The following is a 15,635-nucleotide window of genomic DNA, read 5'->3' on the forward strand; positions in this document are numbered from 1 at the left end:
TAAATTTTTTATCGATGAATATTTTAGATTTTTTAAGGATATTTTGCCTCGAAAAAAAATAATTTCTGGGAATTTTAAATGGGACGCTAAGCTTTAAGGTTCATAAATTAAGGTATTGTTAGTTAAAAAAAACAAACAATTGTTTATAAAAGAAGAGCATTTTTTTTACTTTATTATTTTTCGCTATTTCTTAAGTTAATGCTTATTTTAATTAGGTTTCTACATTTTATTTGAACTAACCTTAAAATATTTTCTGTTGGATTAGATAAAAATTACTTTCAAAATAGTTATATCGATGTTCATATTACTAAGAAAGTAACTTTGTAACAGAAAGTTTAACTTAGGACATTATATTATATTTTCATCTAAATGATAAACAATTATTTACAAATCCTTGGCTCACTTTTAAAAGTAAGGTGTCGAAAATGATAATTGACTTGAATAGTTGGTTATTGGGTTTGTAATTTTTTTTAGGGGGGGGGAGCTAGTTATTCTTCTGGCTCGCACTAACTCTCTCACATTTTTTCAACCAATATTACCTTCTTAATTTTTTTTTCTTCACAAAAATTAGGAATTTATTAACCTGAACAATTTTTTCATCAAAATAATATTTTTAATGACAACTATTGTTTTATTATATTTATTATATAATTAACTTTAAATACATTCATATTCGTATTAGGCTTTATGTATATGGTGTTTGTCAAAGATGGTACAAACCAATTGATCTATTACTTTGCATACAAATTGATTTTTAAAACGGAGAAATTAAGTGTTAAAGATTTTTTTTGTATATTTCGATTCTATGTAATTATAACTTGTTTGAAACAACAACTTTTTCATAAAAGATGAAATAAATTTTACATGTAGCTAGAGCGAGTGAAAGACGAGCTGAAATTGAAGTACTTTATGATTTCTTAATTAGAGGGAAGTATGCTTCCCACCATCGTCATTGATTTGAGAGTAATTGCATCTCAATAGGGTGCAGTGAAAGATTACAGATTTTAGTAGCAAAAAGCACTTTCTACTTAAGTTTATAGTCTATTTAAACAAATGTAAAGTTCAAAATAATATTTTACAAATTCTCTTTATGCGTAATAGCGTATTTCGTTTTTTTTTTTTAATTATTATTATTTTGTTATTATCCTGAATACTATGGTCTTCCAGTAAAAATTAATTTTGACCAGTGTTTATAAATTCAATATCATAGCAAAGGATTGAAATTGTTTAGGAGATTACTTATGGAGAAAAAATTTTTGCTGTATACAATGCTATTATCGAATAATCCCAGAAATTTAAATACCTATTTGCAAACATTACTAAGAAATAGTTAGGGCAAAAATGCTAACTTAGGAAAAAATATGACTTATGACTATATTGCCCCAAGATCTTCATATTTTAAATGTCAAAATTGTTCATACTACGAGTGCGTTTATAGTGATTAAAAATGTAAAGATATAAAATCTTTTTATTTTCACTTTGCCCTTTTTTTCCTTATATAGTAACTTTTTCAAAAGTATGCTTAAAGCCTTATTGATCCCTGAGACCTGCTTGCTTGTTATATTCTCATTTGTGTTCTGTAGAGTATTGTTATGTATATATATATATATATATATATATATATATATATATATATATATATATATATATATATATATATTTATTGGCGGGCACTTGGGAAGTATTGTCCCATTGGCCAGGAGTGCCAGAACTGCTACTCTCTTCTCGTTACCCAGTGGGCACCTGTGGCGAAGCCACAGCGGTGGAGCAGCGTCTCCCACGTCACACAACCACAAACCCGTTTATAGGGAGGGTCACATTCACAGAATCACACAAAGGAGAAAGGACATAGAACACAGAGATAACGAAGCATCCATACCCTGAGCGGGATTCGAACCTGAAACCCGCAGTCCGGCACGCTAACCACTTGGTCACCTGGTCGGCATATATATATATATATATATATATATATATATATATATATATATATATATATATATATACACACATTTATATAATGAAAATTTTTTATTGGTTATTTGAAATGTATAGTCTAGTAATTGCGTATTATAACAAGTCATCCTCTTTAAAAAATACTTAACACATTATTTATATGTGGCATTCAAACAAAATTCTTTACTATATAGATGACTGATGATAAAAGTACAAGAAATATTGAAATATGAAACTTTTTCTCCCTTTTAAAGCTTTACATGACTATTATTTTTACTCGTATTAGGTGTGTGAGAATGGCCAGTCCAACAAAAGAAGAACTCCCAAAAGTCTCAAGTGCATTCAAAAATGAACTGGAAAAATTTGATGCGGGGAAAATGAAACATGCAGATACTAAAGAAAAAAATCCTTTACCTTCAAAAGAAGGTTAAGTAGAATAAGTCTTTTCAATATACCTTTTTTTCCGAATTAATGTTGTTATAATAACAAACAATACTTTTTCTGTTTGAAGTAAAATAGTTTATTGGAAATTATATTTATTATAACATTTTGCTATGGATTGAATCTGCTCCCATCAGAAAATTTTCTTTAATCATTAAAAGTAATCAGAATTGTAACCTCAGGAGTAAACTACAATCGTATTCTGAAAATATACAAAGTATTTCGCAATCACCACCCTTTAAATACATTCTTAAAACCTTGGTCTAAATTAATTATTTTACTCATTGAGAATCGCACATTAATATATAAGTGTAAAAAATAAAGAGAGGAGGGATTAAAAATATAGCATCATATTTGATTGCTGCAGGTAGCTAAGATAAGATGAAAAGCTATTGGTAAAAAGGCCTTTAAATTTCGCACGGCACTTAAACTGGTTTCAACGTTTTTAATCTCGGCTTAATTAATTGTAATTAGATAGATTTTGATCAGGTTTTTGATTTTTCCTCTCTAAATTATTAGCTTGCGTGCATATTTCTTTTGACTTCATTTTTGGCAAGGTTTTTAAAAATGAATGAAGGTGGTGTTTACGAAACAGCGCGTTGATGATTGTCACATCACGATAGACTGGGATACTCCATAAGTGGAATTTATAAGTTAAAACTATTAATTACTCTTTTGTAATAAATTTGGTTAGTACAAAAAACGACTGATTATAATATACAAAAACAAAAATGTATGATTAATATTGTAAAATATTTGAAATTTCATAAACTTTTTTACAATACTGAATATAAGTACTCTTCCTAACATATCAGAGGGTTTGCCTTATTTACGTCAAATGAATTATTATAACTACTTATTTTGAATTTTAATATAAACAATAAGAATAATTTGTTAAAGTTATTAAACAATAAGCTGTAATAAACAGTTAGAATAATGAAACAAATTTAATGAATTACATCATTATATTAAAACTTGTTAGATATTAAACAAAATTATCTATAGAAATAATTAAATTTTGAATATTTTATCATAATTACCTATCTGACTGTTAGGGTCACAATTTATAAAACTAGTTATTTTGCAAATCAACCAACTGATCAAATGAATAATTTGCATAAAGATAACATATATTTTATTTCGCTTCAACGAAACCTATCACAATTTTTTCCGGTAAAGATGATGAAGCTTATTTATTTTTTTAATTTTATTCATTTTATTTATTTTATTCACAAAAATCGTTATTCTGATAATGTTAGTTTTTGATCAGGGACAATAAATGAAAGTTTTGTTTTTATTACTCATATCTGTAATGAAACATTCGCTATGTTTTACAAAATAGTTTTCTCTGGATGTGAAAAATTCTGAAGATAAAAGAAAAATTAATCCATAATTTATTAAAATAAAAAATTCCTTAAATTGGCTTTTAAAATATTTGATAAAAATACACATTATTTTATAATTAATCGAAGTATAATCGTAATAATTAAAATGACAATATTTACTCGTTCAATGATATTCCTCACTTTTCTTAGATACTAATTATAATTTCAGCAGCAAATTTATGTATTTAAGTTTTCTTTTACACAAAAATCTGATAAGTATTGTTTTTGTTTTGTTAATGTAATCAGATGTTTTACAAGAAAAACAACATCATGAACTGCTAACAGGTGTATCAACATTCAACAAAGCCAAACTAAAACGCACCAACACAAAGGAGAAGATTGTTTTACCGACCAAAGAAGGTTGATTCTAAAAATATCTGCCTGATTTCGATAACACGAAACTTCAACAAATACTAATTGCAAATAAAGGCTGCGCATTAAATAAACTTCTTCAAATTCTATTAACAACTTACTAGTGCTTTCAATGTCTGCTCATTTTCAAATTTTTAGAGCTCATTCTTGACATAATATGTTAATCGAAAGCGAATTCTTCAATGCTTAATGATTTGCAATAGTGTTAACTGCAATCTGCAATGGTGATTAACTGCTTTAGTTTTAATAGAAACTCACAAAATGCTTAATGATTTTTAATAGCTTTGATTAAATGCTTTGATTGATATTTCATTATAGCTTAAGATTAATAGTTATTTTAATTAATTTTAGATTATTAGATGCAAAATCTACTAACTGTATTTTAGATAAAAGGTGGGGAAAAAAACATAACAAACTATATTACGAAGCGTGTTAACAGGAATTTTTAGGAAATTAAAATATCAAGCTAATGAAAAAAGTATCTCATTATTATAGAGATTTAGCACTTTAACGTAATATCTCTGGTGATCGTGAATGAAGGTTTTGCGTAGCGAGGTAGCTACAGAACAAACTCGGTTCTCTTCACAGCATGTGCAGAATAAATGTGAACGTGGGAGATGCTACTTATGCAATACTCTTTGTAAATAGAATACTATCGTTCAATAGAAAAATCAACTTAGGCGTCAAAAATTCAATATCGAGATTTTAATATATTTGGCATTTAGCACATAAGCTACATATTTCAAAATGATTTGTTTTTTCAAAAATAAATTTTTCTCTATCAGTTTTCGCGAATTCTATTTCATCGTGGATTGTGTTAACAATGGAAAGAAAATAGTTATCAAGTAAGTTAATAGTTATAGAGCATGTCACGATGTAGCGATGTTTTTTCAATTGTACTGCACATTTAAAATTATTTTTGTAATAGCAAGTTTAAGAAAGCTCAATATACACGCAAGTGTTTTCAAAGCTGCTAGTGAACACAAAATGTATAAGGTATTTATTTCATCCTCCCCCCCAAATGAAATGATTACCATCAATTATGAAATGAATTATTTAATGTGGGAGGACCACAAAAACAATCGGTCCATCGACCAACAAATTAAATATGCTAGTAAAAATGGTACAAAGTGGTAAAAAGCACGAAGTGGATGAAAACTTATCGTTAAACATGCGGTTGAAAGCCCGAACAATCAATGTAGGTTTCGGCGATAAAAAACAACTACAAAAGGGATTACAAACTTATGCACAACAAAAAAATTATTTTATTAATTATTTTAACAGTTATTCAAAGTGGCATCCACTGACGTCATTGCACAGTCTACAACAACATAAAAATGATTCCCGGACGTATTTGAAGAAGCCAAACGTGCTTTTGATGTCTGCCTAGCACCTTTCTTCTCCTCTAGATTTAGAGCCTGACCGAGTTTTTCGTGATTTTCACGCTCTCAACGTGGTTTGCAACTATATCACAGTAAAAGCTCGTTATAACGACAATTCACAATAGCAGAAGGTATAAACGTTACACCGAGCTTGTCGTTATAAGCAAATATACATATTTAATATTAAAATAGTAATAAAAAATATCAATTGCAATGGTATGCAATAAACTTAGAAGTCATTAATAACACTGAATGTTCATTTCAATAATAAGATGCTAAGAAAAAAATAAAGGCCATGGTGGGTATGTGGTCAACAAATGTATGCGGTTGGTATACGAATATCTCTGACAAACGTTGCAGCAGTCCTAAAATGAAAAAAGATGTTCTTTTATTTTGTTATGAGAAATATAACAGCCTTCATTCATGCATGTTTGCTATATGAATATTAAAGATTGAGATAGTAAAAAAGAAATATGGTATAATGATGCTCGATTTTTTTACTTTTCTGTATTGATACTAGATATTAACAAAAAATCTATTCCATTTCGTCCCATTTTATATAATATATATAATAATATGCACTTAAAGAGCAGAAAAATGTATTATTTTCAACAAAAAAATAAATAAATAAAAATTGTCGCAATAGTTGAAGGTTAGAAAATTCTTAATTCGTTATAAACAAGCAATTTTTTAAACTTTAAAAATTTTTTAATAATTTTTTTGTATTATATGGTTTTTTGGGAATTTTTCGTATTAACGGTGTGCCAGAGTCGTTATATCGAAATTTTACTGTGTATATACTTTTTTCACTATGCTACAAACCACACCTGCAATCCAAACATAGAAGAATTTTATTTTTTTCACTTCTGTTCTAAACACGAAATGTGACGCTCGACATGACTTTTTTTTTTATTGTAAAAATTTATTTTTAATTTTTTAATTTACATGATCCTTTTTTGTGAAGTTGTGTGGAAAAACGGGCATGACTATAAATTTCAATTTTTCACCTACAACGTATTTTATGGACGATAACTTTAAAAATTTCAGTGGTGAGTTTTTCACAGTGAAGTCACACATTTAAAATTCTTAATGTACTGTGTGTCGCGTCATTCTGAAGCAATCTATCACTGAAATTTTTTTCTAGAGCTTGTAAATTATGCTTGTTTCTAAGCATGAAAAGTGTAAGCGTCGTTAAATTCTTTAGATCAATTACGATAACCAATATTATTTTTTAATTTTTTGCAAAAACTGTGATTTTTTCCTTTTCTTTTTGAAGTATATGAATTTTTTTCCAAAATGGTTACTGTTGATTTAAAGAAAAACCATGCATGAATATTGTATTTTAAATTTCAACTATTTATTTATTTGTGATGAAGTTCATAATTTTTAAGTTATATTTATATTTGTGCATGAAAGCGTAAATGTGTTTTTTTAGTATATTAGAGCATTATTGTTAAATTTATCTGTATTCCACTTACTAAAGTGTGCACTGTTATCTGCCAGTGCTGACGCAAGAAAAAGTGTATGAAAGAAAGCAGCAATGTCTACAGAATCTAGTTGGTTTTGATCGAAGTAAATTGAAGAAAACTGTTACAGTAGAAAAAAATTTTCTTCCAACCAAAGAAGGTTTCATATTTTAATATATTATCAGCATGTCTGCTCGTAACAGGATTGATGCACGTTGAAAGTAACAAAATTTTAACCTGAATAAATTATACAGTACTAATAATTTACTATTTTATCCATGCGTTTAATATTTTTATCCTAGTAGAAATTCCCGAATTATTGACTCATTTTATTATGAGAGCTTTAATTCATTTTTTTTTTCCTACAGGGTGTCCCAAAATCTACGCAAGCAATAATTTTGAGAGGCATTAAAAAGTATGCACTTTAGGGTTGTGTATGGAATATCTTATACGTAAATGGTTTCCACTGTAAAATGGAAACACAGGTTTTAAATTAAAAATTTGCTCTTCGTTTTAATTCATAAATTATGCACCATGGATGGCTGACCGTGTGAAGCTAAGTGCAGATGGCGCTGATGATCAAAATTAGTCGTAAGACTTCTGAGTTACTACTTTTGACTGATTTTTACGCCTGAGCTTGAAAAAAAGCGTCATTCAATATTATTATACTTGTAGTGTTTTCAATATAACGCGTTCTTTTAATTTAACTTTTAACGAAACAAACAACAAATGTATTTGGAAGATTCCGTAAGCTTGCTATGATGCTAACCAAAGGTAAAACAAACGGTACTATATTTGTGTAAAAACACAAATATACCCAAATAAGAAATGACACTCAAAACACGGCAAACCTTGCACTTTATTTATGCAGTGATATTAATTTTGTTAAATATGTTTTAGGCTCATGACTTGTTAAAATTTATAAATTACAGTAAACTCTTATGAATGGTAAAATTACGTGTAAATTTAAACTCAAAACACAATAATAAAACTTCCTAGAACATTAAGCCTCGTAAGCATGACATAAGCGGAGGGATACACCGGAAGTTTTCTAAATTTCTTCTGGTTTCAAGAAGCTTGTCATTGTTTACATTCCGTTAACCATCTATAAGGTTACGTATGGAACAGCGTATGGAGTAAATGATTTCCTCTGTTTTGCTGGTACATGCAGACTAAAATTGCTGAAATTTTCAGTGGCCATCTTGCATAAATGTGGTTGAATTTACCAGACAGCACTAAATTTCTACATTTAAGGTTTAACTGGTAGTGGGCTTGTTGGCATCCCACATTAAATTGCATGATCTGGGCGGAAATTCTGATTTTAACCGTGGAAACGCGTTTTTCCTCGCGTTTTTCTAATTTTTAATGACCCTAAACTGTCATCTTTTTCTTCTTTCGTTGGTGACAATTTATTACAACTATTAAACAGAATTGAAAAGTTGTGTGAATTTTGGAACACCCTTTATCAACATTAACAAATTTTAACCAGGGATTTTGCAATTCATTCCTTTTTTTGTAATAACTAGGTCAAACAAATAATTTTTGCTCTACTCTTATAAAATTTACCCATAATTTTTTTAATGACTAAAGAATTTCTTCAATAATAATTTGCATCTTTAAATTTATTTGTTAATGTTGGTATAACATGAGATCCTACTAATATGAATTACTTTGTCATTTTTATTTAATACGTATTATTATTATGCATGACGTTTTATTAATATGTTGCATAAAGCTTTTCATTTACTAACAAACATGGCAAACTTACTTTCTTTCCCATCTAATACAGTAATTGATCAAGAGAAAGCAAATCAAGGTTATGGTGCAATTCTCCAAGGTATTGAATCATTTGATACTGCCAAACTAAAACCAACCGAGACTCAAGAAAAAAATCCTTTGCCAACAAAAGAAGGTTCTTTAAATTTTTCTATTTGAATTAAAATTTCTATTTGTATAGCAGCACATAAAACAATATTTTAACCAGTTAAGCGTGTATAATCGTATGGTCAAATCTCCATTGCAGAGCATATATAATTGTCATAAAAAATGGAAAATTACCATTGATTATAAAAACTCAAAATTTCAATAAAATACGAAATAACATTATTTGGTCATATTCCTTTATGTTTTCAATCGAACTGCTAAGTATTTTATATTGCGGATGCGCGATGAGCATTGATTTGCTGAGAAATTGCTTAAGCAATTAGCAGAGCTAATACTGGCCGTTTAAGTCGCGGTGGCTCAGGGGATAGAGCAATCGCCTCCCAATGAAGTGACCCTGGTTCGAATCCTTGCTGTGGCTGGTTGATACGAATTCTGCTTCCTTTTCACAACAACCATTGTGCTGACATAAAATATCCTCATTAATAGACGGGTCATGAGTTGTCATCGGTCTAACCGTGGGAAGTTTTCATGGCTTTCCTCACCATGTAACGCAAATGCGGGTTAGTTCCATCAAAAACACCTCCGCAAAATCTAGTTTGTCCCAACGCTTGACCAAGGAGTTTCCTTGTCTTTCGGATTGGTTTCAGAATTACAAGGCTGCAGAGTTGAACATTAATAGTCGTAAACTTAGAATTGGGTCGGTTGTTCAACGCTGATTATAAAATTAAATAAAATACTGACCTTTTGCTCAACGAGAATTGAATAGAAGAATCCGAACCATTCGATTCAAAAGCTCTCCCTTCCTCGCTTACGCCTGGTATTATTCTTATACTATATCTCTTGTATTTTATTATTATTATTATTTTAATTTTTAAACAAGTTTCTAATAACGGTTATCTTTTCAGAGCTGAATTGTTAATTTTTTATTAAGTAAAACTTTTATAATTTTACGTTTTTCGTAAGATTTATAATAGGCCCATTTGCTCCGCGTTTGACGAGTATAATGCACGTCATAGCTTGAATTTTATTCTGCATCCTGTAGGGAAAGTCAATAATTAAATTCCACGCTTAACTGGTTAAGAAAAATCAATATGAGTATTTTCAAACTTAGAAAGAATTTAGTTAGATTTTCTTTTTCTTTATAGTTTGCACGAAGCATGACTAACAAATATTTTTACTAGTAACATTACATAATGTAATATTTTATGTGTATTTAAAAATATTAATTGTTTAGAACAAATTCAAGACTTGTAGTTCAAAAGGTTTAACTAAGTGTCAAATGTTTGTTTCCAGGAAACTGATAACCTGTATATAAAGAAATACAGTGCGCACACATATTATGCACTAAACGATATTCACATATTATGCATTAAACGATAGGTTCACCTGCAGTATTCAAAAATTCCAATTCTCAATTGACAATTTTGGCTCATATAATTAAGCTATAAGTGTTTAAGTATTAAGGATGCAATTTGTTAAAGATAAAAAATTCATTTTATTATTTTCGTAATTTTGCATTTTAACAACATTTCAAAAAGATGGACATGCTTTTATAAATATTTGCACTCAAACGTCGGTTAACACACAATTTGCAATAATATCATAGTTTAATCTTATTGCGGATTACGCTGGTTACTGTGGTGCTAAAATTGATTTCGATGGTTTTTTAATAGGAATGTAATGTTCACCTATTTGCAATCCATTGAAATTTTTGGTGGTATTAAATTGAATGCAAATGGTATTGCTGTCTGTTGCTGGTAGAGAAGTTGGAAAGTGATGTATGTCAAAAAAAACAAACAGGGAAAGTCAAATAGAGTAATAGCTATACTTTTCAAATAAGGTCAAAATATTTTTACCATGAATATCGGGAGAACTACGAACAAAGAAATAAAATTTAAAAAAAAAATTTCCTTTTTTTTTTTTTTTTTGGTAGACGATATGCACTATAAGTTTAGGATTGAGTTGAACCTATGGTTTGAGGACATAAAGCTTAGATTTAGAGAGATTTTGCAAAGCGTTACGGTTCCCTCTAACGCTGATTGAGCTTCACAGCGCATGCGCAAAAAGTTCTCCGCAAATCACAGTGTCATTAAAAGGGAGAAAATGAGGTTAGTACTACAGTTAACGCAAGACAAACCCTATGCAAAATCTCTCTATTGGCTATTTTGCGACGACGCAAACGACATTATGTAGCTGTCAACTCCAGGTTAAATGATATACCAGTGCTATAAACTAGGTTAAGAGCGGAAAAGAGCATTGGTGCACCTGAGGGTCGTGTTCACTTAAAGAAGGTAAACAATTTAAAGGTGTATTAAATTTTTTTTATAAAAAAGGTACACTGCAAAAAATTTTCACTTATCTGAACACCAAAAATGGTGCCAACTACTTTACCCCGAAGTGGTGTTCTACTGCACCAAAATCCGAGGATAGTTCCTGGTGCTGTGAAACACCTAGAATGCTCTTTTACTCCTCTTGGTGTAAAGTAGCCGCCACCAACCACCATATTTGTTATTAAGTAACGCTAAAATTCATAATTACAATAAGATATGATACACATAAGAATTAGTAAAGTTATTTTTACGAGACAACATAAAGTAAGAACCAATAATTGAGGTTGTATACACATATCCTTATTCTTAAAATAAAATGAGTTTTTAAATCAAACATACGAGAAGCAGAAAGAATATTAAGACGAATTTGATCTAGGCTAAACAGAGCAGGAGAGGATAGAAATTATACATTATAAAATTATTTAATGAAGTTTATACAAAATTGAAATTAAAATATAAATATCTTTATTACACAATTAAAAACATACATACATATTTCTGACGGCGAACTTTAGTTTCTGCAGTTAAAAAGCAACATTGAAAACAGCCGTAATCACTGACCATCAACTCGTTATCTATTGTAAGTGACGCAATCAAAAACCTCCAATATTGGTGTTTTCAGATGCGAAAATGTTTAACGTATGGTATCAAATTTGTAGAAATATTACACTACAGTTTTTACAGTTTACCTTGCGATTCTGCTATGACACTTTACTTTACCCAAGAAAATTTAGCTTTAAAATATGTATTGATCAGAAAATAAAAATACCGATAGCAAAAATAATAGAAGATCCCATTAATGAAAAAATAATTATACCAATTTGAACTACAAATGTAGTTTCTTCCCTATTAATAGCAGTCTCTTTTGAAATTCACTTTTTTGTTCTATATTTGAACTCATAAAAATAGATTTCATTAATTCAGTTTCACATTTGATTCATGTGATATTTGATTAACTGTTGCATATCTTTCGAAAAAAATTTACTGTTTAACTTAGTATATAATATCATATCAGGAATTATGAGAGTAATTTAAAATGTCTGTCAAAAATGAAGTAAAAAACTCTATGCTCATTAGAAGCCTTGAACTTTTTAAAGCGAGGAAAAAATACAAGCATTGTCAAAATCCAACAGATCAATTTTTGAGGAAGACGGAATAAAAAACACCATAATCAGTTTGATTGCGCTCTCCTCCCAATCAAGTGACCGAAGTTCGAATCCCAATAATGGCTGGTCGATTCGAATTTCTGGCTCGCACCGACCACAGTGCTGATATAAAATATCTTCAGTAGTTAGATTCCCCTCGCTGCCTTGCTTTCCGTGGGAGGTTTTCGTGGTTTCCTTTTCATGCAACACAAGTGCGGATTAGTTCTACCAAAAAGTCAGTCAAAGGTCTTATGTCACTGCTTGATTCTGTAATTCCCTTGTCTTCTGGGTTGAGTTCAACAGAGTTGAACATTGATAGACGTTAACCCAAACTCGGCTGTTCAACACCAGTTATAAAATAAAATATAATCAGTTTGATTTATTAATTGGAACTCGAAGGTGTTTATAAAAATTTCTTTCAGCTCCTTTTTCTTTCCAGTGGCAAACAGACAGGTTTTGATGTTTTTAATATCTCCTTCCTAGTTAATGATGCTAGTTTTAATAGCAGTTTTTCTTTTTCTTACTTAATATATGACTCTTAATGTGCACAATTTTATATTTCACTCTAAATGTAACCTTTCATTTGAAAGAGAAAACTTTATGCTCTCACTTTTCGTCTTAGTGTACAGACTAGTGCTAAGTCTGATGGCATCACGTTCATATGCTCGTATGGTGCCAAAGAAGGAAATCAGGACAACATTTTCGGAAAAATCAGGATTTAGGAAAAATTATTTAAAAAAAAATCAGGACAATTTTTAGATCAGTAGACATATACCAGACTACTTTTAAATAAGACAAGAAAAATAATAATTTGCTCTACTTAAGTATAATATAGGCAAATTTTATCCCAAAAGAATTATAAAATATTCTGTACACCAAAAATTTTCTTCATTTGTTCTTGAGTTCAAGACTTCCTTAATCAAATAAATTTAAACTGGGGGGTTTTAATAATCTCGTAACAGAAACACAGTAAATATAACTAACACTTTTTTTTGTTGCAAATAAAGTAATTCAGTGAATTATCCTTAAACTCATCATTTAAAAATTCTATATGATTGCTGTATTGTTGATTGGATTCAAAATCAGATGAAACAGATGAATCAATAATTGTGAAACTCCAGATCTCTTTTCCACAATATTTGCATTTGCTAAAAATAATAAATAAGCGTATGACCCCTGAATTCCTCACCATAAAAATTTTATAATGCAAATTAGTTAAGTTTCCTACTTCATAAAATGACTGATTTTCCAAAAATTTTGAAACAATGAATCGTGTTGGTGAGGCTATTTGTCTAAAACATGTATATAACCATCTCCAGGTTTGAACTGCAAAATTTTGCGGTTTTTATAAATTATTAATTAAAGCAACATAATATTAATTAAATCAAAAATCAAAATCTTTCGATTTTCAAGTTAAGAATTTTAAAATCAGCATTTTTATTTGTAGAAAGTCGGATGTTCTGTAGACACCGAAAAAATCAGGAATATCAGGACAAAAAGCTAAAAATAAGGATATATTAGGACAAAGTATTTTTCAGCAGGAATATAAGGACAACTTCGAACCTTGTGTACAAAATTTATCACTAAGTTGGCCAGAAATTATTGATCTGGCAAAAACAAAATAAAATTTAAAAAACAATTTAGTGAATATTTATGAAACCAGGACCAAACGTACAAAAAAAATAAATAATTATATTTGCTCGTTAAAAAAAGTATAGTTGAAAAACACATTAAAATACTTTTCTTTTGAATAATTCAACAATGCGAATGGTTTAGTACATTTCGATTAATTAACGACTGATTTATTCAAATTTTCGAAAACTTTAGAACTCTTAATATTTTTTATAAAAACTTTCGTTCATCAAGAGTTTTTCATATTCAAATTTCCTGCTAAAACTGATAACAATTCATAAATTATTACCCATTGAAACTCATTAATTTAAATTTTTGTTATCAAAAATAATACACCAAATTACTTATAGAAATTCAATTTATTCACATTGTTGTACTTAAATAATGCATTTAAGCAATTGATATTTTGAAATTTCTTCTAGTCTTGATTTATTCACGTTGCTGTAACTAAATTATACATTTATAAATAATTGATATTTTGAAATTTCTTCTAGTCATCGCTCAAGAAAAAGGTGCTGCTTAAGTGATGGATGTTTTTCAATTGTGATTGTCTTCAATGGACTCTCTCTGTTTGCTGTCAAACCATCTTATTCTAGTTAGACTCGCAATGTGGCCGTCTTTAAAAAAACGTGGCAATATTGCTTTAATTTTCTCAATGTGTCATGACAATAATGGCTAAAGCTAATAACAATTCTCATGTTTTTCAATAAGCTATCATATCATATATTCCTATAGTCAGTCCTTTTTATAGACAAATTTTTATAATATATTTATGATTAGCTTTTGTATCTCTTTCTTAGTCACTGGAATTTTTAAAGTTACATATTCAGTGAATTATTCATAAGTATGTTTGATAAGAATTTTTAATACTATACTTAAAATCGGTGATAATTTTGTTATACTTCAACTACAACTTGTTCTTAAATGGAAAGTTTGTATTTGTTATAAAACGTGCATATCATGCATATTATTTGTACTTAAATGAACAATGCATAATTTACATTTCATCAAAGTGTTTCGAACTCTATAATTGCAAATAATTAAAAATGCTCATTTTTAAATAAATACTTTTATTTATAATGTAATATTTTCTTTGTTTACAACATAATGTTCATTTCAAAAAGTAGTACAAGTTATATTTTCATTACCATTTGTTACAAAAAATTAGAAAATTATTGCATCTAGTTCTTTAAAAACATTGCGTTGCAAAAACTCATACCCAGACAGCATTTCTGCTGAGTCTTATGTAAAATGATAACCTGTGTCCGCATATTGCCCTTTTAACCCACACCATCTTTTGGAAACGCCCCTTTCCACCATTCATAACTTTTAGATAATTTTAGGACCATCAATTAAATTTTCAGTTAAGAAAAAGGCTAATTATAATCATTAAATTTCTTCGGAGAAGCTAGAAAAGTAAAAGTTCTAAAACATGAACAGTTAAACTGTATAAGATTTTCCCTCTTAAATCATAAAAAAATTAAATTAAAAATAATCGTTTTATTTTTTCTGAATTTATTACAAGTATTTTCCACAAATTTCAGCTTCCTTTACCTTTTACAAATATTAAAAATATATATACGCAATTCGGGAAAAAAGCAGATGAGGGGTCCTGAAGCTCATGTGACATAGCTCAAGAGATTCA

The 15,635-nt window shown here is 29.0% G+C and overlaps 1 protein-coding gene across 2 annotated transcripts in view; it reads left to right on the plus strand.

Moving 5' to 3' along the window:
• The window catches only part of LOC107450102 (uncharacterized), a 33,687-nt gene extending 18,617 nt beyond the window's left edge, over window positions 1–15,070 (plus strand). Inside the window, exons 2-6 of one of the 2 annotated variants that reach the window (XM_087155025.1) lie at window positions 2,240–2,379; window positions 4,026–4,139; window positions 7,037–7,159; window positions 8,789–8,911; window positions 14,485–15,067. In XM_087155025.1, the coding sequence (XP_087011151.1) occupies window positions 2,250–2,379; window positions 4,026–4,139; window positions 7,037–7,159; window positions 8,789–8,911; window positions 14,485–14,513 (519 nt within the window). In that variant the 5' untranslated portion in view covers window positions 2,240–2,249 and the 3' untranslated portion in view covers window positions 14,514–15,067. Of the gene's footprint in view, window positions 1–2,239; window positions 2,380–4,025; window positions 4,140–7,036; window positions 7,160–8,788; window positions 8,912–14,484 lie in introns of both variants that reach the window. The other variant, XM_087155024.1, reaches the window with a different exon arrangement.
• Window positions 15,071–15,635: the final 565 nt, after the last annotated feature.

This window comes from Parasteatoda tepidariorum, chromosome 11 (assembly GCF_982258835.1).
Source record: "Parasteatoda tepidariorum strain Cologne lab strain chromosome 11, Ptep-v5.0, whole genome shotgun sequence".
Lineage (NCBI taxonomy): Eukaryota > Metazoa > Arthropoda > Arachnida > Araneae > Theridiidae > Parasteatoda > Parasteatoda tepidariorum.